The sequence below is a fragment of the Gymnogyps californianus genome, chromosome 6 (genome assembly GCF_018139145.2).
Source record: "Gymnogyps californianus isolate 813 chromosome 6, ASM1813914v2, whole genome shotgun sequence".
NCBI lineage: Eukaryota > Metazoa > Chordata > Aves > Accipitriformes > Cathartidae > Gymnogyps > Gymnogyps californianus.
This window is the reverse complement of record NC_059476.1, coordinates 41,118,570-41,143,394: the sequence shown is the minus strand read 5'-3', so window position 1 is coordinate 41,143,394 and position 24,825 is coordinate 41,118,570. Positions and strand designations below refer to the sequence as shown.

At 47.0% G+C, this 24,825-nt stretch overlaps 1 protein-coding gene across 2 annotated transcripts in view; it reads left to right on the top strand.

The window, feature by feature from the left end:
• The window catches only part of PRKG1 (protein kinase cGMP-dependent 1), a 523,526-nt gene that overhangs the window by 10,787 nt on the left and 487,914 nt on the right, over nt 1–24,825 (top strand). Inside the window, exon 1 of one of the 2 annotated variants that reach the window (XM_050898609.1) lies at nt 24,303–24,613. The exons of the other annotated variant lie outside the window; for it this stretch is intronic. Within the exon in view, the coding sequence (XP_050754566.1) occupies nt 24,303–24,613 (311 nt within the window). Of the gene's footprint in view, nt 1–24,302; nt 24,614–24,825 lie in introns of those variants that run through there. 2 annotated transcript variants of the gene reach the window in all.

Below are 24,825 nucleotides of genomic sequence, written 5' to 3'. Positions count from 1 at the left end.
ACATGGCATAGCTCCTGGGCGACTAATACAACGCATGCTCGAGACATTGAGCATGCCATTGAGGAGCAGAGTGAGGATTTTATTATTTAAGGGTGCTTCCTTGTCTTGCGTTACTTTTAAAGTTGCGTCTCGTAGCTGGGTGATGTTGGGTACGTTCCCGTCCCCGTCCCCGCGCTGTGCAACGCCGCGCTGACCACATCGATGATGCCGTGGAGGATGGGTTGCAGCACACCCCTCTGCCTCGGTTTCCCTGCCTGGACACCCAGAGGGCTCAGGGGGCCCAGCCACATGAAAATAAGAAAAATGAAGCAATCTGTTAAAGTTGTGTAACTTGGGTAGCGTGGGGGAGCGGGATGAGCTTGCCTTGATGAACCGCTGGAAGAGCAGCAAGAGCAGCGAGCTGTACTTCAGCATCCAGCAACGAGCTGCACACGGGATGTCTCCAACCCACCCACATCCATTTAATGAAAGCGTTTCCTGGTGCAGCCCTGACGTTCGCCAGACCGGGGGCTACCCGAGTACGAAGAAAGCAGAGACAACCTGGACATTTCTGTCCAACAGCTTCATTTCTGCACGCAAAGTCTGAGCGCGTTCACTGCAGTCAAGGGAGGAGAAGATGCTATTTTGGGGTAATTTGGCTGCGTGCGTTCAGCACTGACCATATCTACAGGCTTCGTCTCGGCAGCGGGCACTGGGACATTTCGCATTTCCGCGGGCTCTTTTAAACCTTGCAGTGCGGGCGAGATGTGTTGGGGTAACCCCAACCTTGACCTTCAGAAACCAGGGTCACGAATGCCTCTTCACCGCTTGCAGCACCTCTGCAGAGGCAGAAGGAGCATGGAAATCACTTGCTGCGCACGTCTGGCTTGTTTTCTGTTGCCTCCCTGTGCACCGGTTTCCCCCCTTCTTTCTGCCAGTCCTGTCCTATTCTGCTCACGTGGAGGTGGTCCCTGAAGAGCTACAAGATGATGGAGTCTCCACCATCGGCAGCTCCACCAGTGTCATAGAGAAGGACCGAGAAGGTGGATGAAGAGCGGTATTTACACACCGTTGCAGACGACAGCTTGGCCATTTTTAGGTGATCGCCAGAGGGCAACGAGAAGTGGGGTTGGGTTTTTTTTAATATAGAAAACAGCATTAGAGCCGAGGCAAGCGTGACGGTTTGGTTTTCTCAGTAAGGGGCTGAGCTCTGGGCAGCTGAGCACAGCCAACTCGGTACACCTGTATTTTGGGGGTGCCGCTTGCTCGGTGTGGCTCAGCCTCTGGTTAGGAAAATAATGTGCTATTTCATTGAGTCCGAGCTGAAATCAGCCTCGGTTTTGGCTACGGACAAAACTTGAAAAGCCAATCCAAGTGAAATCCACGGGGAGCCGAGCATTGTGATACCTGAACGAGAACGTCTGTGAAGATGGCTGGCCATAAAATGGGCATTTGAAGAGAAGCAAACGGCAGTGTATTTTCCTTCCCCCCCCCCCCTTTTTTTTTCTTATCCTGTTGTCTTTTATTAAGAAAGTAGCAGTCATCCTATAATTACCCAAAGACAATTTTAAATTTTCCTTAAAAAAAAAAAAAAAGACTATTTTCCTATTCTTCAAATACCAAATTGGAAGGCTGAGAAAACAATCTTGGACTTTTGGGGGGGAAAAAAAAAAATGAAAGAGAAAGTTGACTACTTTTTTTCTGTAAAAATAATACTGGGGAAGATTTAACTAGAGAAGCGCATCCTATAGACACAAGCAGTTTTCTAACATGCTTGTCTCAATTCATATTCCTTTCAAGACCAGAACTGGGTGTTAAGTAATAGCGTGAGATCTTTCCTTTACTAACATGTATCGGTTTATTTTGCAGTTGGATCACTGATAGAATAAAGTTGTTTAGAAGAGGATAACGGGGTAGTTATCTCCTCAAAATAAGTATCTCCTGGTTTAAGTGTCTTACCTAGGTCTTAATATTTACCTGGCAGAAATGCATTTTCCTTTGCCATGGCGTTCACCTACTAGCAAGGAGCCGCAGCCGTGCGCGGAGCAGGAGAGCCCTTCTTTGCAACACGATATTTGATCCCAGCTACTATAACCTGCAATTAAGGAATTTTATTCCCCAATCCATATTGGAGCTCCTAAAAAAAGCCCCCAGGAATAACCAGCTTTCTGCTGAATTGGACTTGCCCGCTTACTTGGCCCGTTACCCTTCATGCAGCTTGAATGGCTCTTAGGTTAGGAAATTCAATTTTCCAGCAAGGTGCTTTTCTCCGCATAGGCTGTGTGTTTACTGTGTAATTGGGGGCAAGTGGTGGAAAAATGCCTTTTTTTGGTTGTTTTTTTGGTTTTTTGTTTTTTTTTTTTTTAAATGCAGCGTAACAGTATTAACATTTTGATGCTAAACGCAGGGAATCTTGGTGGTGAGGCACATTTTGTCCCTCTGGAGACAAAGGGACAAACCTTGAGCGCTTGAAGAAGTCTGAGCGTGGCAGATGGCAGCTAACCAGGACTCAGTCTGGTGTAGAAAAGAAGAAACAAGGAATAATTAAGCTCAGTGGAAGTGGGGAAAAAAACCACGCTTTATGATGCTGGGGTACATCATGTTTGCTTAACCGGGTATGATTTATGTGAATGTTTCCACCACAACGAGGAGCAGGATGGAAGATGCTACAGCCTTGGAGAAACTGCTCATTCCTTTTTGCTGCATCTGCTTTTAGACCATTGAATTTAGCTTTGCAAACAGCAAAAACTCAGATAAGCGCAGTAGTACCAGGTTACAGCGGATCTCCAGATCCATCAAAAGGACCCGCCAGGAGGACGGGTGTGAAGACAGAGCCGTAGAGCTTGTGCAGAGGGAAAGCAGCAGCAGTGATGGAGCACAGCAGCGACGCGTGCGGGTAACGGAAGAGGATGGGGAATAAATACGCGTACGATGATTGGATTCATTATGGCGAGTGTCGATAATGGTATATACGTATGGGCAATGGCTTGATGACTTAGTAAACGGGCAAGATGACTTGTTTCTTTTAGTAAATGGGAAAGCATCAGCTTATTAAAAAATAATGTGTTAGTGTCAGCAAAGGAATTAAAACAAGGATGAGGCTCAGACTGTAAGGACAAATAAAGGCCGTTCGTTGATGCAGCACAGCAAGACACCGTTTCCATTTCAGATGAAATCTTCCATTTTACCTGGCAATACGATGGACGGATGGGGATGCGGCACTCAGCCGGAGGCTGGTATTTGGCTGGGGCCACAGTGAGGTTTAGGTTTACCATTTTCACAAAGTCTTGTGGGCGGTTCTGATGGCATTTCAGCCTGAATGGAGGGAAAAAAAATCCCAAGATCAGCTTCTATAGAGAAGATTTTCATAGAACAACACCGCGGGTGTTAGAGTACTTTTTATCAGTAGGTTTGAAAGTGCTTTCCTTTGGAAATTAGTCTTTTTCCCCCCACTTTGCAGATGGGGAAGGTGAATAACTTACCCAGGGTGAGTGTACTGGCTAGCAGCAGGGTCAGGAGGAGACCTGAGGTACCGACCACATTTATGGACATCGCTGAACAATGGAACGTTCCCCCCAAACTGGGAAAGCTGTATTTGCCCCATTTTTGCCTCCTTTTTGTGTTTCCTTCTGCTAGTGACAGTGCGTAGAGTAGGATTGCACGGTAACCTTAAAATATCACTATCTGTTTCAAATCTTTCCAAGTCATTTCTGATGCCCTCTTCTCCTGGGGTTTGGGCATCCGTGAGGTGACATCTATTCACGTATAAGCCCAGAAGAAAGGCTCCGGCTTGCTGTCTGGGCTCTGCGGAGGTGAAATGCATACCCTGTCACAGCTCACACCCCGACACAGCGAGGAGTCGCTGCTTCGGGGAGCAGGTTGGTGAATGTCTGGGTAGACGATACACCGGCCGCCTTCTCCGCAACTTTATTTCTGTCTTAAGCTGCCTCTGTAGCTCAGAAAAGGACTATTGAATATTTAAAAAACAAAAATCAAAGCAGCACAAAAAGTTTTTGTTTGGTTGGGGGTTTTTTTTCCCCCCCATTGATTTTTCACACTACTTTACAAAATCTGTGTCAAGGTAAAGGGTGAAATCTATATGTTCCCTTTTATCGCATAACATGTGGCTGGGGCTTTACCACGGTGTTTTGGCAATTAGGCTTTCCCTGCCAGGAGCACGTTTCTTGCTTTGATCTGCAGTTTTATTATCAGATGCCTGATTCAGGGAAAGGACTGGATTGCCTTTTTGGAAACACAGACCAGAGGGATTGGTCTCCCTTGCAGAAACCCTGACATTTTGCATCATCCCTTCCCCGCATAACTCAGTCCTGGTGGAGCAGAGAGGGTTGAAGGAAAATTGAAATTTGTCCCTCCCGTCCATGGCATTAAAATAATAATTAAAAAAGTAAAAACTCAAAGCGAATGTTTTATCTTCTGGTGGGGAATCGCTTGTGGCGGCTTCAACCAGAGGCTCATTCCTCTCAGGAGGAGATGCTGGAAAAAATGTGTTGAACTGGTGCGGGTGTTACGGATATGAAATTTCTTACTCCATAAAACCATATGTTTAGGGGCAGGAGAGCAAAAATGCGTGGGAAAGGGAAGTGGAAATGGTGTCACGGGTCAAGTGAAGGCCAGTTTTACGGAAGTTTTGGTGCCTGATTAATCTCTTCTGACTCTGTGCAGTTAAATCTATCCTAAAGCATCAGTGAAGATAATCAGCTCATTGCAGAGACTATTTGCATCCAGAAGATGTTGAATCACTTGCGTCTCTCCCACCCAGGTCCTCCTGCTGCGGCTTATTATTAACTCTTGCACCTTTTTGACTGGGTTGACCCATAACCTGTAGTTGCTACTCCGATACCAGAGAGCAGGTACAACTGATTTCCATCTTTCATGTTGGGTTGGTTGACTTCTGTATCAGGGAGGCTTCTTCTCCTTCTCCTCCTCTTTCATTCTGTTGCTAAATATTAAATAGCTAAGAACCAACTCTCTTTAAAAGGCTTTAAATAAAATGTGAAAATAGAGGGGAAAAAATTCACATGAATATATTGGTTAGTTGTTTACTGCAATTACGTCATTCATCTCCCCAACTAGCGTTTCTTTGATCGCTCTTGCCCAAGCAAGTATGTGAAACGGTCCGTTTGAGCTGGATTTTTTGCTCCCACAATGACTATTCTTCCGACCCCGTTCTGGGTCTGTGACTCATTAGGAACTGGAAGCAGCAGTTATTTGCGTGGGTGTTGGATTTACTCGTCATGCAATCATTTTCACATTGTGAGGCATAATACGGAGCTGATAAAGTCCGTCCATCTGTATTCTGCGCACATTTCCGGACTGAAAAGTCTGCAGGATGTTGGGCTGACAGCGTTTGTAAATTCAGCACGTAACCTTGTTTTAGAGAAAGAGACTTTACAATTACATTTATATCCACTTTTGAGCCCTTTTAGCGTGCCTGAAAGATGTCGGATGGCAGAAGAATGAATGAAAATTACTTTAGTTTTCGTAAGTGGGTCTCTTATAAGGTCAGCGAGGCCTGCTGTACTCATCTAGCCTGATTTGCAGGAGATGGGCCATTAGTCTTTCTGGAGGTTTTGTTTTCGGTAGTGTATTTCTGTCTTTTAAAAAAAAATAATTTTAAAAAATCTTCCGATCGTGGTTTAAAAATTTGCCGGTGACTGAGAAATCACCACGGTCCCTTGCAAACTGTTGAAAAGATTAATTGCCCTAATTGCTCTGCCTCAAGTATTTGTTCCACATTTCAAGCCTGAATTTGTCAAACTTCACGGTCCTGCTGTTAAATCCTGCCCGCGCTGTTTGCCGGATTAGCCGTCCGTTCTCACACTTCTCCCGAGTGCTTTTCCGATGGTAGCTCATCGTTTTTAACCTCCCCTCCGCTGAGATAAAAAACCCTGAAGCTGGAGACACGCTCAACGAGCTCAAGTTTGTAAGTCAGCCAGTTTACAGCAGCCTAATTACATTACGTCGCTGCGAATGCTTTTTCAACCCAATTTGCAGGCGGTTTAATAAAACTCGCTAAGTTCATTTCGTGAGATCTATTTTCCATAGAGCCATATAGATTGGCATTCGTTATATTGCCTTAATTTCTTCAGCAATTAAATTGAGAATCGCACATCCCGAAGGAGGTCCAGGATCGATGTCAAGCTGACGCAATTATCCGTGCAATTCCATTTACCTGCTAAAAATCTTCGTGGAGCGCTTGCTTTCCTCTGGCTCTCCAAAATGTTTCTCTCGGTATTTCAAAACTTGCTGAAGATCATCAGCAGAGAAAATTTAATGGCCCTTTGGTCCACCTTTTTTTGAAAATTTGAAAAGCCAGTGTATAAAGACCTGATCCACTCTGTTTTCCGATGGCTGTCCATAACACATGTCCCGCTCTGTGTTTTATCTGTTAAGATGCTGACCCATAAGATAATTTTTTTTCCAGGGACTTGCCCAGTAATGACATTTTGCCTTCCTAAGGAAGCTATGACCATTGAGTTTACCATCCCAATCATGCAACTCTTCCTGCCCCCTTCAATTAATGTGAATTAAGTGGGATTTGGGCGATTCTAGCGTTTATAGCCAGGCTGTGCTGTTGATGGGCAGGAGACTTTTCTTTCCAGCCCTTGGTGTCTTGGCAAAGCTGTGCTAACGCTTCCGTTTTATTCTACAGAGGCCCTCCTTTCTTTCTCCTTTTATTTTAACACCTTTCCTCTTAGTCTAAGGTGCCTGGTCCTGAAAGCAGAGGCGGTCGTTCGCCTGGAGACCATCAGGATTGCCACAGCTCCCTTGCAACAGATGGACTCGGGGTGGCTGAAGACATCTTCATTGCTGTAGAGATGGGGCTGTTGCTGGTATATCCTATATAGCTCCCGATATCTATGTATGTACACGTAATATATATAGCTCCTATATATACTAGCACATGCTATATAGGTCTTTAGGTACGTCATTCGCAGCTGCCATGCTGAGAACATGAGGATGGCTTCAAGCTTGTGTGATTTCTTCCGCTCCTCTTCTCTCTGGTGGTCCCACCACAGGCGTTTCTCTCCCCAACCTGTATCGTCAGGGGCGGTTTTAAGTAACAGGGTGCGAGGGAACGGCTGAGACGCCGTTTCAGGCTGTTTCTGTTGTCCGAGTGTCTGTTCGCAGCAGAAGCTGCTTGAGCCTAATGCTCCCCTAATGAAACTATTGAGGTAATGATTTCCCAGTGTGGAGGAAACATTTTCCTCTGACATTATCTTGGTCTAGCCTTCAGACCCACGCAACGATAATGGGATAATTACGACCCAATTTTATGTGCTTAGACCTTGCTTTCATTACGGACAAATGTTCCCGAAGAAGCGAAATGTCATCCTATTACTGGCTGATCTTTAAACCCTTTAGGTGGTCTCTCATTTTTGCCTTTACAAATACAGTTTCCACTTGTATATATTCAAAGATGTATTCAGCATAAAGTCATTACTGTGTTTATCAGCGTGATAAAGCAGGCCTGGCACGCTAAAATAATGACAGTTTACTGATCTTTAACCAATAAAAGCGTCCAGGAGGTTAAACACAGTTTAACTGTTTAGTTTTTAACAGTTTAGTTTTTCTTTTTAAGTGTGCTTCTCATTTAAGAGCATTGAAAGAAAATTCAGGCTTGAAATGAGAAACGATGCAGGTTCATTTGGGACCTGCATCGTTGGCATCTCCGAAATAAGATCCGGCGCCACGTGGAGGATGTACCAGGGGTTCCAGCTCGGATTTGCCTTTTGAGAAGCAGTAGGACAAGAAGAAGAAATTCAGGACAGCTTATCTGACGTGTTGTTTGGTGGAGGTGAACGCCGGCCATGTTTCCTATGGACCTGCATTGCCTTCCCCAGCAGAGACGAGGCGAAGGTACAGGTTTGGCCGGAGAACGATGGTGTACGGTGCCGCAGGAAAGGAGCCGGCAGCCCATCGCTGATGGGAGATGTTAGGTGAAAGGGGGGTGTTTGCAGACTGCAAAGTATACGTGCTTTTTTAACACGTCATTAAATGGCACGTGTTCACGTAGATGTTATTTATAGGCTCGGAGATTTGCAGCTACTGGCCTCATGAAATTGTAACACTCCTTCCGAGTTATTGCGTGGCCACAACTGACAAACAGCAAGAAGAGAGCAAAAATCCTAAATTAAAAAATCCCAGTGACCAGAAGTATATGCGGAAAAGGGACAGTATTTCAGATTGTAAAGAGCTTCAGAAGCATACCTCTCGTAAAAATACCAAGTCTGAGCTGAAAGGAGTGGCTAAGCAGGAGCTTTCACATTTAAACTGCGATATGCCCCAGTATAATAAGGATCTGGCTTTGCAAGCGAATGAGAAAACTGAAGTTGCCTTTGATTTATGGCACCGCTTAGTGCCAGGAGATGGACAGAGAGCCTCGAATGATGGGGAGGAGGGAAGAAAATGGTTACTGCGTGTTTCTCCGTATTGATAGCTTTCCTGGATGCACCTTGAAATGGAGTCTGAGCTCTGAAAACCCAAATGGCTCCTGGCCCGATAGTAAAAGGTCTATTAAAACCAGGCTATTTGTTCTGTCTTTTCACACAGCCAATCTCTCCTAATTTTTTCATTGCTTTTTTAGCTCAGATGAGCTTGGCAGAGTAGTCGGTAGTGCAAGGAAAAAAGGTTTGGTACCACTGCGCGGGATAACGAGGGATGGATTGGGTCTGGACAGAGCATTAATTTAAATCGGGTTTAAGGCTGGGGTTGAATAGATGGATGCTATGCCATCTCCTGCCTGGCCACAAAGTCTTACGGGAGGGAAAGGAGACAAGGGAGAAAAGAGCAGCTATAAGAATCTGACAAGCAGCAATACTCATAAGCACCAGGTATGAAGCGTAGCGGCGTTATCCACGGTCTTCGGTCGCTGTGGAGGACGAGGGCATCGCGTACATTAGGGGCTGCCGGGCTGGGTTGTATTCTTAGCGCTGGCTTAATGCCTCCGATAAGGGATGTAACGCTGCCGAACAGGATCAGCCTAGGGTGTAACGCAGAATATTAGAACCACAACGTGTTATCTCCCTTTAGTCATAAATCACGTCACAAGGTCGATGGTGGTCCCGAAACGCCTGGTTTTCCAGCACGTCCCCTGCTGCCGTGGCTACTTAATCCAGCGGGGACGGGGTGACACTTGTCTTGCAGGGGGGGAGAGGGGCTGGGTGACGTGGGTGCTGTGACCAACCCCTCTCTCCACGCATCTGCAGAAGAAGCAACTGATGGGGAGAGGCCGCACGAGGCTCTGTGTACCCACCACGCAGTGGCAGAGGACGGGAGCATTTTGAAACACCAGCTGAGGCTACCAGGCAGTCCTTTATTGCCGGAGACTAAACACAGGCGGATTATTTCAGCGTTATCTTCCACGTGAAGGGAAATGTTTGATGATTAAGGCAATGACAGACCCACGTCCCATAGCTTTGACTTCAGGTCACGTGTCCCTCGAGACCCCGGTGAAGGAGGCGAAATGCAGAGGACGACCCTTAGCTTTAATGCTGGGAAGTGGTTAAAAACGATCCAAAAAAAAAAAATGACGTTTGAGTTGCCGGGGAATGGAGGGAGGTCGTTGCAGAGGGAAAAGCTGGAGGGCTGCACAGACCCCAAGCTTTCCCGGGAATGAAAAAACGCTTTCAGGTCTGCGTCCCCACCCTCTGCTCTCGTAAAAGGACTCATAGACCAGAAATCTTTAAACAGATGGTTTGAATAAGGTAAAGTACATAGCCAGCGGTGCCCTCGGGTACATCTGGGTAACCACACCGCCCTCCGAGGAGCTCCGCAGATGCAACCAGAGGTTGCAGTGGCCTGGGGGGACCAGGGGAGGTTGAAAGGCTGCACTGTTCGGACACCGGTATTTTTATCGGTTAAACCCTGGGGAAGGATTCCTGGGTAAAAGCTGCCAAAGCCCCAAAAACAACTGTTAGGCGGGGAGAAGCGTCTCCTGTATGCTGGCACACATGGCTTGGCCGTGCAAAATATTTTCCCGTCGGCACGGCTCTTTGCAGCCGCTGTAAATGGAGGGGACGTGGGATGGCTGCAATGTCCTCCGCACCAGCGACGGCAGCGAGCGACCCCGAGATGGAGAGCAAGAGGGAAGATTTGTGGATAAATACGTTTGGGCAGGAAAAAGCTGGCTGGTTTGGGGCTTTTATAACATAAATCTGCTCAGCTGGGGGAGTGATGGGCACCTCAGAGCTCACCGGCAGAGCAGAGGAGAAGGTGGCTGAGGTGGCACTGCTAACCTCGAGTTGCACGTGGAGATGCATGTGATCTCCCACTTTGCTTGGGAGTTTGTTCTCGTGGTTATTTGCCCTTTGTGTTCAAAATAGGTGCCTTATTTTTCATCTGAATTTACCCGTCTTCCAGTTCTTCTAATGCCTTTCACTGCTACTCCAAAAATGCCATTTAATAATACTGAGCACTTCATCTACATTATAGTGTCTACGTAATAGAATGAATTTTTCTCTTATTCTTCTTTTTTTCCATAAGCTAAACAAATCAGCACCTTTCTGTCCTCGATAAAGGTATTTTTTGCAGCGCTCTGGTATTTGCTTGCCGCCTTCAACACCATCTCCAGCTGCTCAGTATCCTTTCCCGCAGCGGGGACATTAGCACTCGGAAAAAGCAGTTCAACCCCAGCCACCAGTAGATACACGTCGTTATTGGTCTCTAGTCGTTACCTCTCCATTGAGTTAGTTGTTTGCTGCTTACACGCTGGTCGTAACTTCTCCCTCCGGGTTCTCATGGAGCGAGTTCTTCGTCGAGGCCCCCACCGAAGCAAAGGATGCTCGGAGAGGCAGGAGGAGATCACCCTGGCTTTTTTGGCAGCTTGCAGAGGGCAGCCGGTGGGATGGGCACGGATAAAGCTGTGGGTGGGTGATGTTCAGCATAACCCCCTTTTTTTGGCTGTTCTGATGACCATTTTGTGGCTGTATGGTCTTTCCCTAGCTAGAAACCAGCGCTTTGATTACTGGAAGAGAAAATTATCGCCAAGATTATGGGGGAAGGATGTCTGCTGACTTGCAGTCTTGCCCTTTCAAATGTATTATATTGACTAGCCAAAGGAAAAAGGTGCTTAGCAGGGAGATGCGTTTTTTTCAGTTTCCTTTGAACTCGCTGGCGTCGTCTATAAATCAAGTGCTGGACGTAGGGAGATTTAATGCAGGATGCTTTTTTTGGTGGCTAAATGCAACCCTTCCCATTTCCCTTCTGTAATCCCCGGGATAAAGCAGGCACGACAGCGGAGCTGGCCCTCGTGGGGCAGCGCTTGGCTTTGTCTGCCAAGTCTAATAACTGGCATTGACTCCGAACGACTCCTTTGAAAGAGCTATAAGGTATAAATAATTAATACCTGTTAAATTATTCAAGCTGGAAATATAGTACATGAACTCAGCAAGCTGACCAGGATGCGAATGAGTAATTATGTTAATTAACCCGTGCAGCTAGCAGGAGCTGCAATTAGTTTATGTTTTAGGCTGCTCTCTGTTTTTTAGAAACAGAAATGAGCTAAAAATAAACAAACAAAAGCTACAGTTGAAAAATACAGGTTAAACGATGTGGTTTGAATGATCAACAGACAAACTGCATTCAAATTCTCTTGGATTTATGTTCAAATGGCCCTTCTCTCCTTCGGGGGGGGAAACAGGTACATTTTTGGAAGCTTTAGTCACTGGTCCCTGCGAGAACTTGAAGATGTTTCTGAAAACTGTTAGGAGCACGATGCAAGAAGTTATCCTCTAGACACTCTGCTCCAGTCTCTGCACATTTCTACTGTTTCTTTCCCATGTGTTGCTGAAGAGGTAGAGGGATAAGGGGAAAATATCAATTAACGTATACCTTTTTTGTAAACCCATTAGCATCATGGAGGAAGTCCCAATAATGATGTACCAATGGAAGGTCCAGTTTTGCAAACACGTGCCGTGCCGTTCAGTGGGCAGTAAAACCTGAACGTACGGTAAAAGGCTTTTCCAGTAAAAAGAAAAAAAAGCATTTAGTAGTTACAAAGGAAAAATATTGCATTAATTCAAAGCTTTGAGTTCAACTAATTAGCGTTAACTGAGATTTTAGGACTGGAAATGGTCGTTGTCCAAATGCTCTGTCTGCATTACTCTCTCGGGTGGATGAATAACGCGTAGCCTCAGAAAAAGAGGTCTTTTTTTCCAAAAAGTTGGAACTGGTTGTGTTGCAGACAGACAATGGATTTACACTATAGGCCTTCCTATGGAAATACACGCTCTCTGACTCTTCCTACTTATTAATATAAGTGGATATATTCAGATTTGGTTTTCTTTTTGTGTGGTTTTTTATTTTCCCTAAAGGCATCATGCTGAAAACTTGTCTAAGACTCCTTATTTGCATGAGGAGGCATCTGCCATCCTGATTCCTCAAAGGACGTTTCAATAAGTCTGGGTCTAAAGGCAAATCTCTCGGAGGATTCCCGTTTTCCTCCTGCTCTTGTTTTGCTAATAAGCATTGCTTTTTGCTGTGAAGGTAATTCTTAGTTAGTATTGAATTTAAATAGATGCAGTTTGTTATGGAATTGGAAGAACCCTGTTAAAATGGGTTAATGAGAGAGACATTTAAGAAATGCTTTTGATTTCCCAAGATGAAATGGAAAGGCTTGGCATTTACCTCTGCTCTGAGCTTTCCCTCTCGTCAAGGAATTACCCAGGTGAAGTGAATTCTCCACTGAAAATCTCAAAGCCTGCTTCAGCTCTAATGGTTTTGGTGAAACTTTTTGATAGGTTGCATCGATATGCAGATGATAGTTGCGTATTTGGGGTAATTGCAAATAATGCCTCTTAATAAAAGTACGAGAAGAAGCCACAGGTGAGAAATGGACTCGTTTCCATCAACGAATGAGTAAGAACATTATTCGAGAAGAAGGTTGTGTGGCAAAGCGGAGATGTTTGGTGCAGTTCTTGTCCATGCAGGTTCATGGAGATGCTTTAATACTCCCTGAGATTTCAAATCCAGCTCAGGCTGTAGCAACCTGTGAACAAGAAATGATTATGGCGTATCGGTTGTTGCTTATGCTTTTGAAAGAGCACAGATTGCAGAATTTTGCTCCTTCATAGGCTGGATATCAGACATAGGGTTCACATCTCCAATTTCATCTCCTGGTAGATATTTTGTGGCTTATTTCATATAGATATCACAAATATATTTTGTGGCTTAGCCTCAAAACCATGCCTCTCTCTTCCAGCATCATTATCTGGGCTAATAAAAGGTTTTACTTCTCTCTACAACGTAAGCTGGGACATCCTTTAGCTTAATCTCAGCTAGACCCTGGGCTGACCTTGCTTTGCCACCGAAGAATTGGGTACTGTACCGTTTCAGCCTGAGGATAAATTTATTTCCCTGAATCTCCTAATCTGTTTGGGTTTGCTTTGGCTTTTAAAAACATTATTTACGCAGTCTCCTGAGTGTCCTCTACAAAAACATACAGAAGGTTGAGGGGAAAAAAACATCTATTTAAATCTTCCATTCTAGTGGGGCTCCCATATTGATTCTTTCCCCATAATTAAGACCTCCGTGCTCAGCATTTGCTGTTCTGCTGCCCAATCAATACCAATTCCATCTGGAAATTACATTAATGTTTTTTAAATAAGAGTTTGCTTGCAAAGTTTAACTTTATCTGCATATCTGAGGAGTTTGGGAAGGTGGGTTGTTTTTTTTTGAGGTGATGGATTAATTGCAATTGCAGTGATATTTGTGTATATGTATGGTGGTATTAGCCTGAGCTATTTTGATTTAATTGACTTTTCTGAGAGTTTCCGAGGGAATATAAATGGAAAGTAAAAAGATTCAGACCCCTGAAAATGAAATCATTTAAAATCTAAAGAAATGAGACTAAATACAGAATTGTGGTATATAGTGAAAATAAAATGTCTTCCTTTTTCAGATTGGTCATTCAATTGGTCATTAACACTAAAAGATAGAGATTTTTAGGTTTATGTGTCCTGAGTTTTATGTGCGTGCTCGGAGTTGTTGCATGTTCTCGTAGTGGCAGCATGTACCGGGTGTTGAGCCAAGTGCCAGGAATTGGTACGAATCAATGATTTAATGTCTATTACTGAATCAAATCATCGATTCAAACTTTCAACAAATCAATCTATCTTTTGCGTCTCTTTAGGGGGAAACACATACAGGTGTGGTAAAGAAAGCCCACCTAAAATGTGATGGCTGGTCTGCTGGGACTTGCAGGTAGAGTTATTGTATCTCTGAAATAATTGGCTTATCAAGTAAACTGAATATTAAGAAGAAGGAAGGCTGTGAGTTTGACTACGATAAGGGACGTATAAAGAGGCAGTACTGTGGTTTTATAAATGCCCACTTTCATATAAATATGCCCCTTAACGTGCCACACGTTCACTTTTTTAGAGTTGTTATAGCTAACTTGACAAAAACTTGCAATATTAATCCTGCCCTCTTGCTGAGAAATAGAAAATATTAATATATCAGTGGGAATTTAAAGCTGAGTTTGAGCAATACTCTTGGCCCCCATGGTCTCTTTTTTTTTTTTTTAATGCATGCATTTTTTTGTCTCTATATTGCCTTTTGATTTGAGTGTTTTGGGGGTGGTTTGGTTTGGGGTGGGTGGTTTGGGGTTTTTTTTTTTGATGTTTTGCTGTTTTTGTGTGGTGGCGTTGATTCAACAAGTATTTGGTGTGAAGGTTTGCAGGCACGCACCTCAAGCTGGGAAAGCAGGGCAGCAGAGGGCGGCATTACTCCTTGCGTTTTGTGTTTTCTCCTCCTAAAAGAAATGAAAATTAAAAAGCAGGGGGGGAAAAAAGAAGAATGTGGAGAATGCTGTGCCTGCCAGAGCTGCAGGCCATGTAAGGGAACAGAGCGGGGCCAAGTACCCACCGCGCGGGGAGGTGGCACACAGCGCTTCACGCTACGTCATGCCCAAATCATGAGCTGAAAAACAGTTGTTTTGCTGATAGTCATGGCTTTTAAGCAAAGAAGAAAAAAGAAAAGAGTAGATTTAAAAAATAAAAAAACCAACACAGCACAACAAATCGACGTTTGTGTATCTGTAAAGGAGCAGGGGGATTTTTGAAGCGGGTTGTGAATTCGCACTCTTGTTCCAGGGAGCAGAAGTATAAAATACGTTGCTTTTCTGTGTGCCACAATGCAGGTTTTTATGCTGCGTATCAATATTGATCCTTCCTATTCTAACACGAGAGCCTTTCACAGCACGTCAGATGCTTTGAAGATGAGTTTGTACACTGAGCTTTGCGTATACAGATTGCATAAATAAGAGTATGAAGAAATTGCTCTGTTGTTTGGGCCAAGCCGCTCAAGTGAAAACAGAGACGATAAAGCTTCAGCGGAAAGAGTTTTTGCAGAGAAGTAGCCTATAAAAGGTTGATACCAGCCTAGAAATCTTTCTTTCTAGAGCACAGAGAAGCAGACCTAAAGTGCTTGTTGCCTTTGCAGCATCATCACTTCCAAAGGATTTTTCCTTCTAGGTTTGAGGAAGCTCCCATGAGTCGGCATCGTAATTCCCCAGCAGTGAAAATTGTGCTGTTCTCCACCCAGATTTAAGATTAGGAGGTGGTGGGGAAGATGTGCAGGGGCGAACCTTCCCAGCATGTTTTATGGTGGGGAAGAGTTGCATAGGTGAACTTGCCCAGCATGTTTCAACGCATGTTTTAATACTATGCAACAGAGAGGAGTCAGGGTCAGAGCGAAACCAGCTGGAGATGGAGCTGGAGTCAGAAAAGGCACCGCAGCCCCGGGTTCGCACAACCCGACTTGCCCGTGGCTGGTGGGGAGATGCGGTTGCACGTCCTCCTCCGGGATGGGGTAGTGGCCGTGCAGCGAGAGCGAGGAGGGAGCCCTGCACCTTACCCAGGGGTTTAGCTGCTGATTTGAAGCAGAAATTGTGCAAAGGTGAGAATAAAAGTGCTGCCCATCCCCTGATTCACCCAACGCAGCAGGGCAGTCAGTTGAAAGATGTTGGCAATGCTTAGGAAATCAGGCGAACACTGGCCTCTAATGCTCTGATGAGTAGAGCAATCAGTTCAAGCAAACACTGACAAAGAGAAAACTGTGAGCATAAACACTTTTACACACTCGGAGAGCCCAACCTGATGAAGTTTCCCCAAGCATAAATAAGAAATAGCTGTAGAAGTCAGTGGAGCGCTGTAAAACCTTTGTGAAACGCGATGTGAGCCCCTGTTTGCAGATTGTGCCTGGATGATTCGCGGATATTTCCTTGGTACTTGAATGAGCCGGGTCTTCTGTGGGACGCGGCCATTTATTCTGAGCCTTAAATGATCACGGGGATCAACTCTTGAGTACAAACCTTTTCTGGAAATGTTTTCTGCAAGGAAGGGTTTAGTGTTGCTAGAATTGTGGACATAAACACTTCTAGATACTTAAACGAAAGTCTGGTGGTACTTCAGTAAAATATTTGTAGTTGCTCAGGACATGCAGATGTCAGACAAAGACTTCAGAATAAATTCTAGCACAAATCTGTTTCTAAAAAGGAAGGCAACTTTCAGTACGACTTGTATTTATCTTTCAGAAACACCAGTCTGTTGTCCAGGCATGTAAAACAAAGATTTAAAATCTATGGTTCATACTTATTGTTATAAATACCTGGAACAGTCAAATAATAATTTTTAATAAGCAGGGGAATTAATTTGATTACATAAAGAGACAGTGCACTTGTTCTCAATGCATTCATCATGAAATAATGATAACGCACTGGTTATTTTCATATCTGTGGTAGCGGAATACGTGTTTATTTCTAATCCAATTTCAAATATAAATGAATTGTTTTGAAGGTTGGATAAATCAGCCCAACAGACCAAGGCAATTACGGTAGGTGAGTGGTGCATTACTGGCAAGGAGAGATAAGAAATGCTGCAGGGTCCAAAAGGGCGATGAGAGGGAACACCCGGAATTGCAAATGCTCGGGGCTAGCAAGTGGTTTGCCACCGTTAAACCCGGGAAGTTAAGAAATGGCATCAAGCAGCTTCAAAATCAGGCTGTAGAAATGAGCTGCTATCAGTTGAAAGAATCTGGGGGGAAAACAAGTCTCTTGCTGTTCATACCTTCCTGAGTACTTTGCTTTCCACCTCTTGCAACCAGAGAACCGCGACTAAAAAAACGAGCAAGTTGCGGAAGGCAACGGAGGTTGGAGAAAGGAAAAGATGTAACTGCGTGGTAACAGCTGATGAGTTTAGCTGTGTTTGTGTAGCGTTTTAAAAGTGTACCATGAAGAACGGCAGGCGGGCTTACAAGACAAACCTCACTTTTGGTCAACGCAAGTTTTTACCAGCGTACTGCTAAAAACCGATGCAAGAATCACTACTCCAAAACGTGCCCTTAGAAGCTGCTGTTGCTAGAGTCCCACGTAAAGATAAACGAAGCGACGATCTCACACGGAAAAGGTTAGTAGGAGTAGATGAAGTCAGAAACAAAGGCAGAAAGCTGGGGTTTGACCCCAGATATCCTGACGCCCCGTTGAGTTCCTGATTGCCTGGACCTTGTAACACGGTAAGGTCAGATCTATAGTCCGCCCAAGCGCCTTTCCTAAGCAACGCAACTCAAAGGGGACACGCAGCGTGTGTCAGGCAGCTGTAGGGTTTCTGGCTGCGTCAATGGCTTTGTAAGGGTCTTGCCTCTGAAAAGCGAGGTTTGGGAAACTTTTGGTAGCCTGTGCGTTTTGATCGTTCAATGACTGACCGAATTGCAGAGCTTTTCGGCATTAGGATGTTGTCCCTGTTGTGGGATCAGGCTGGGTTGTTTTCATCCTCGGGCAGTAACCCCACGCCATTTGGTGCGTGGGCTGGGTGACGGGTGAGTCGCCGAGCTCTCCCACCCTTTCACCGTGACACTGAGGTATCGTACAGCGGGAGGAGGAATGTATGTTAAATAGTGAAGATAAAAGGGTCGCTGAGCATGGGCTGTCCCAAGCGGTTCAACTCTGGTTGACGAGAAGTGCCAGGAAGCTGGCCTGGCTATCCTGGCTGTGTCTCCATGAAAATCAGTGGCCTCGGATCCAAAGCGTGGCTCCTGCCTTCCTTCAAATGTTTCAGCTTCTCCCGATCTCACGGATACGTGCATGAAAGCCAGAATGAAACTGTTTTTCCAACTACATCAACTGAGTTGATGTTCTCTACAAACTTCACCTCCATTATATCCTGTATCTCATGGCTCCAAGACTAGATCTGCATCCTTACATGTAGTTTAATTGGTCCCTGGGTTTATTTGCCGGTAGCTTAAGGCTGAAAGCAAAAGAAAACTACATTTCCAGGGCTCTCCTTGTCTAAATGCTGCTTTTGCTCTACATAGTCAGTGCCCTGGGACTGCTGAGAAAAGCAGGGGCATAGTCAGTGTCTAATTGTAGTAACTGCAAAACAGCACTAAGTATTTATGTTGGCAGTTTTCAGAACAAGTTGCTGCTTAACATGAGCCTAAGGAGACTTCTTAGGCAGCTGAATCATTTTGAAACCGCTTCTGACTTAATCCAGCCCACGGGAAGACGTGTCTAAGCTCTGCTCGTGTCTGACCTGGCTGGGCAGTCCAGCCCTTTCTGGCAGGTGGGGAAAAAAATCAACCAGTCACTCGAGGTGCGTATGGGCAGGATGGATCGGGATCAGGGACGGTGGTTCCCACGCCTGACCTGCCTGGAGATCTGCTGCTATTTGCAGCTCCGTATCTAGGGGCGCACAGAAAATGAGTTTACTCTTTCCTGGAGAAAGCCCAGCCCCAAAGATTTCATTTAGGCTGAGGATATGAGAAGGTGCAACTGGGAAGCCTGTAGCATCCCCTCCTACCCCGTAGGGACTCGTGAGCAGCGGAACCAGCACTGAAGGGAAGGGATGCGGAGACCCGCTGCCACCACATGCAGCCGTCTGATGGGGTAAGCCGTTGAAAATCCAGCTTCCCGTGCGATCGTGGGAGAAAAGGCCTGGCTTAGAAAGACGTCTTTCAATTAAAGCGTGTCAGGTGCTTTTTGGAGGGCAGAGGATCTGTGGTTTCTGTAGACACATAGGCAGGGCTGGTGTGAATAGGCTCTTGTTAGTGGGGAAAAGAAGTCAGAGCGACTGTTTTGCTTGCTCTAATGGAAGGAAACAGCTTTGAAGGGCCTGTTGAATGCGTATTCAACTTCGGGATATTGAGAATAATTTATTGTGCCATTTTTAAGTAAAAAAAGTCATGTTCCTCCCATACAGATGACTGATAGTCTTCTATTGTATCTCTGCAGCCCACCCAGCAGGAACCACAGGTACAGGCTTTCCTCCAGCCTGGAAAAACGACGAGGGGAGGGTTCTCTCTTACCTTGCCAGCGCATTAGGTCCTTCGTGCCATCTATTTTTTCCGGGCAAAGGGCCCACGAAGGACAACGGGGAACTTGCATCTTAAATCTGATTCTGGCACATGCATCTGTGCACGCGAGGGGAGGAGGGCTTGAAACCACCGTGTTACATGGATAATTCTGTGCTATTATACACTCATAATGCCCCATCCTTTTGCCTTGCGTGACACAAACATTCGTTTTTGTGTTGTTATGTATGCCCCTAATGCGATATAAAAAGCTAAGCATTATTACCAATTGCAGTACAGCACACTTATTTTTTTCTCGTCTCTGCAGTGAGCATTTTTTTGTGACATTAATAGGTCTCAGGGTATTTTTTTTTTTCTCGTGCACTCTACTCCAAATGATCGTCATCCTGGGGGGGATTTCCTAGGGCAGGCTGGAGCAAGCTCTTCGCAAGAGCTACTTCTCAGTATGTCTTACTGATAATGGAAAGATTCTACGTACTAAAGGAAAATCCTCGAGATAATCCAGTTGAGATGTTGATTTGGCTTCCAGCACTCAGGAATCAATGGGGTTTGAAAGACAGCACTCACTGCAAGAGTGCCCAACCCTGGATATCTCCATCCCTTCAGTGGGGAGGAACAAATGGGTTTCAGCGCTCATTTTTAGAGGCTCCAGAAAGGACCAAAATAAGGAGGAACGTCTAATGTCACGAGAAAATAGGGCTTATTTTCAGAGAGAAATGGGGCTGAAGCACTCCCCAAATACTGCCAATTCCTGCGCCCATGGTCTCGGCGAGGCTGCTTTGACGCAGTAAGTCCAGCCTCATCCCCATTCTCAGGGGCTGAATTATTTTCCAGCTGCCCCGCGCAAATCTGTAGGGCACCGTGGCACCAGAAGGAGCTACCAGAGGCACTCTGTTTGGGGCGAAAGGCAAAAAGAACGGCCAAATGCGCCCTAGGGAGGTGTCAGACGTGTTCATGTTTCAGTAGGTGGCACTCCTTCCTCTGCCTCAGGGACTGGCGTGAATTTTGGGTGCATGGTGGGATAGCAGGTAGCATCCCACGGATGAGACGTGGTGACCCTCAGGGGTGAACCGCAACTTGAGTTTGGTTATAGCAAGCTTTTTGCAAGAGTTCAGCTCATGTACGTGCTTGCTTTCCTCTAGATCTTCCTCTATTTTTAGTCTATCCTTCTTCCCGTCGTAAAGGTGTTGCTGGGCATATGCACGCAGGGAACGCAGTCGGCTTTGCAAGTGGCTGCGTGCCAGCGGCGGGTAGAGTCTCGTGGGTCACACACCTTCCCAAATCTGCACAAAGCCCCGACCAGCAGAGAAATACATCGCAAAATCCAAGCGGTTCAACTTTCTACCGCTGGCTGATCTGCTCCCGTAGATATTTTGGGAAAAGAGTAAGGAGTGGATTGCAGTGGATTAGGCAGGGGAAAAAAAAAATGCTTCCAAGAGGAGGAAAATGTTTATGTATGTACTCAGTGATGCATCTCCAGCTTCTCTGTCTGTGCCGTCCTGGCCGGCTGTAGCAGGGTGACGTTTGCCTGTCAGCGATCCTGCTTGCTACCTGCGCTTTGACTGGCAAGCCCAGGGAGATGTTTGCAGAATCGAGAGCTTTCAAATATGTTTTTAGCTTGGAAGATGGCAGCTGAGTGGGTGCATTTGGTGACAGATGATCCTTGAAAGGTTTAGAAGCAAAAGCTATTAAAACCTAGGAGCTGTGCAGAGAGGAAATGTTGTGAGTACATCAGAGCCTATTCGAAGAGAAGAAACATCCCTGTTTCGTGTGATTCCCATCAGCAAGCCCCGGTGCGTGGTGTTTCGGGGCAAAGAGGATGCCGTCTGCAGATGCTCTTTCTTTTTTTTTGCTTCCTGCTTAACTTGACATCCAGGCACAGTATCGCAGTGGCTGGATCAGAAAAAGGCTTCGGGACGACCATAGCCAAAGGCTCCCCTAACAAACTGCCAGCAGCTTCGCCCCGTCCTCCCGAAACCAAGCCGGTTGGTGCATTCCTGCCATTCTTCTCCCTAAAGCTGTTTCTTTCCGTTCACTGGATCAAGAAGACAAAGCAGCTCTGAGAGCCCGAGATTTTTTTTTTAATTGGGAACTTTAAGTTGAAAAGAATGAGATCAGAGGATTTATTTTGATCGGAGTGGGGCGGTACGCTGGGATCCCTGCGATTATATGCCAGCCAGTTGCAGGAAAAGCCTGAAGTATGAACCGCGGGGAGGAGATCTGCACTCACCCGATGGTTTCTTTGGGAGAGCATGAAGAGCCGAAAATAGGCAACTGCCGGCTGCCTTCCCGCAGCAGAACTCGGCTGTCAGGTTGTGAAACCCTTTGGGCCGCTTTGGCCTCATCCTTAGATTGGGGAAGACCAGCCTTAGACTTGACAGCTGTTGATTATAGTCCCAAATCTAAAAGTGAGCCATAAAATCTCTCTTTGGACCTTGTAGCTCTTATGAAAATCTGCTTCCCACCTGTAAATGAATATTTTCTTTAGATATACTCAGCTCAATTCCTTGCCAGTTTTATTTCCCGCAATTTCTCATGGTGTTCTCCGGATCCTTGCTGATCTAGGTACTGTTGTCTCAGTCCCAGGCTGTGCACCTCTTATAGAAACCAAGGAATGTGACTTCACCGCTTGTCATTGAGAAATTATGCACAAGTTTCCCCCCAGGGCTGTTATTCTTTTGAAGCCCGGTGGGCTTCAGTTAACCGTATCGCCATCTCCCTCGTCCAGAAGCTGGTATCGCTTCTGTAGGGAGGAAAACAATAAAACTTCAAGCATGTCAGCTGAATGCTATTAAAATATTTTATTTATCATTGATTTCTAGTTTGTAGGCAGCAGGAGCGCATCTATTTAACGCCGAACTTCTTTAAAATGGAAATGTTCGGAAGATATTTGGTACTTTTGTTCCTAGCGAGTTACGCAAGATTGAAATGGAGGGAATATACAGTAAAAAATGCTGCTGAACTTAAAGCGCGTTGGCAACCTGTGAAAACAACCAGGGGACTTTGCTTTTGTGCCTGGCGCTCATGTTAGCAAGGGGACCGAAAACTGAAGCGTTTTGCATAACCCAATTCTTTTTTTTTTTCACGTGCATCTCGAAAAATGCAGGAGGTATCAAATAGATTGACGAACCCGCAAAGCCTCAGGCTTGTGAGCAGAGGCCAGGCCCTTTCAAACAACAGTGCTGAGCAGGGAACAGTTGTAATTCCTCATCTGTTCTTTTTTTTTTTTTAAATTTATTTTATAAAGACCATCTGCAGGTTGAAAGCTGGAACTTTGGACTCAGCCAAGCACCAGTATGTAACAGGCAAAAAAAAAAACCCCAAACAACCAAAAAAGCTCGATCCCATAAACACGGTCTCTGCCTGGATGTTTCTCATTTCCAGCTAACGCCCGAATGGGAGATCTAGACACGCTGCTAACAGCAGATACAAACACGTAGGTACCACCCACCTCCAAAAAACGTATCCGTGGCTGCATCCTACCTCTCTCCTCCCCACATCAAACTCCCAGAGAGGGAACTGAAGCAGCTGCTTCTGCTGCCCTGAAAACATCCGAGCACAAAACTCTGTCGGTGCCCCGGCGCCGCAGAAGCTCTTGCGGGGCGCCTGCGCTTAGCTGGGCTGCGGGGGTTTTTACCCCCGACTCCTCCAGACTGTGCAATCTTATCGGAGAAACCCCCAAACCAGCTATTTTCTTGCCCACAGATCCCTCTGTCTGCCCTGGAGGGCCAAGCCCAGGAGCCGCGTTGTCATGGCGTACGTCGCCGTCCCTTCTGCGCCTGGCAAACGCAGACAAGACAAAAGAAAACAGAGCCGTTTGGCACCGAGGGCTCAGCCGATGCGGCTCATTTATTTTATTTTGTTATTTTTGTGCTGCAGACCCGTGGACTGTATCGCATAGGTAGAGCCGGCGCGTAGCGGTTTGTCAGCACGCAGAAAATCCTAGCGCATGAGGCATCGCGCTCGCACACTGGGAAAATCCGATCGCGTTTGGTACGGCAGAAGCTAGCTCACACTTTCATGTGGGTATTGGGGCTACACACAAAGTCTATTTCCCATATTTTAAGTTAGGGTTTTTTTAGTGCTTTAAGACCCATATGCCTTGCCTCCGGGCTTTTCCAGTGCAGACATACTTGACCGATATTCACATTAAAATCTGGGTTTTTGGAGCCCAAAGCTTGTTGAGGCTGAGGAGGAGCCGTGCCAGGCACTGGCTTGTGCTTTCACTCAGAGAAGACAACAAAAATTGGCTATTTAACAACAACAACAACAAAAAGTAAACGGGAGATAAGCCGGGCAAGTTCTGTAGGGAAAAAGTAGCACCCTTGATTGGAGCAGAGGATGGGAAGGGAGAGGAGCGGGGGCCACCCCGACAGTGGGACGGAGAGGGCAGGTTTGTGCAGCCATCTCCCAGGGTCTGGACCTGTTTGATGGCCTCCTCCTGCAAAAGGAAGGCTGGGCACAGGCTCCCGGCGGCGGAGCGCTCCCGCGGCCCCGGGGAGGGGGGGGGAGCCGCCGGCCAGCCCCCCCCCCCGTCCCCCTCCCCGCATCCCCCGCCGGGCGACCCCGCGGGCCGGCGGTGCGGGGGCGTGGGCGGTGCGGGGAGCCGGCGGGGCCGGGAAGGAGGGAGCGGGGAGTGCATGTGCATCCTCGCAGGCGCCCCTGCCTCCCTCCCCGCCGCCTTCCCTCCTTCCCTCCCCCTCCGCGTGTGTGTCTGTGTGTGTGTGTGTGCCTCCCGCTCCCTCTCCAGCCTAGCCTGACGCAGGCGGATCGAAATCGCCCCTAACAACCCGGCTTCGGAGCGCGGTGCCGGCGGCGGGGGTCCGGCTGCGGCGGGGGCCCGGCGGGCAGCGGGGCCGCGCCGGGCCGGGCCGGGCCGGGCCGGAGGGGGCGGCGGAGGCGAAGTTGGCCCAAGTGCGGGGAGGGGGGGAGGCGGCGGGCGGCCCTCGGGGGAAAAGTTGCCGGGAGAGGCGAGGGGCGAGCGAGGCGGCAGGACCATGGGCACTTTGCGGGATTTACAGTACGCGCTGCAGGAGAAGATCGAGGAGCTGCGGCAGCGGGATGCGCTCATCGACGAGCTGGAGCTGGAGTTGGACCAGAAGGACGAACTGATCCAGAAGCTGCAGAACGAGCTGGACAAGTACCGCTCCGTGATCCGGCCCGCCACCCAGCAGGCGCAGCAGCAGAGCGCCGGCACCTTGCAGGGGGAGCAGAGGACCAAGCGGCAGGCGATCTCGGCCGAGCCCACCGCCTTTGACATCCAGGATCTCAGCCACGTCACCCTCCCCTTCTACCCCAAGAGCCCACAGTAAGCAGGGGGTTCACCCCGGGTACCCACCGCCCGCGGGGAGCGGAGCGCTCCGTGCCTCGCCTCTCCATCCGCCGCGCTCAGCCCCCCTCGCCCTTCTTCTCCCCTCGCTGCCTGCGGGGCAGCCGGCGGACGCTTCTTCCCCTCCATCCCCCGGTCCTGGCTGCCGCCGCCCGCCGGGGAGGGACCGGGGAGGCGGGGGGGGGGGGGGG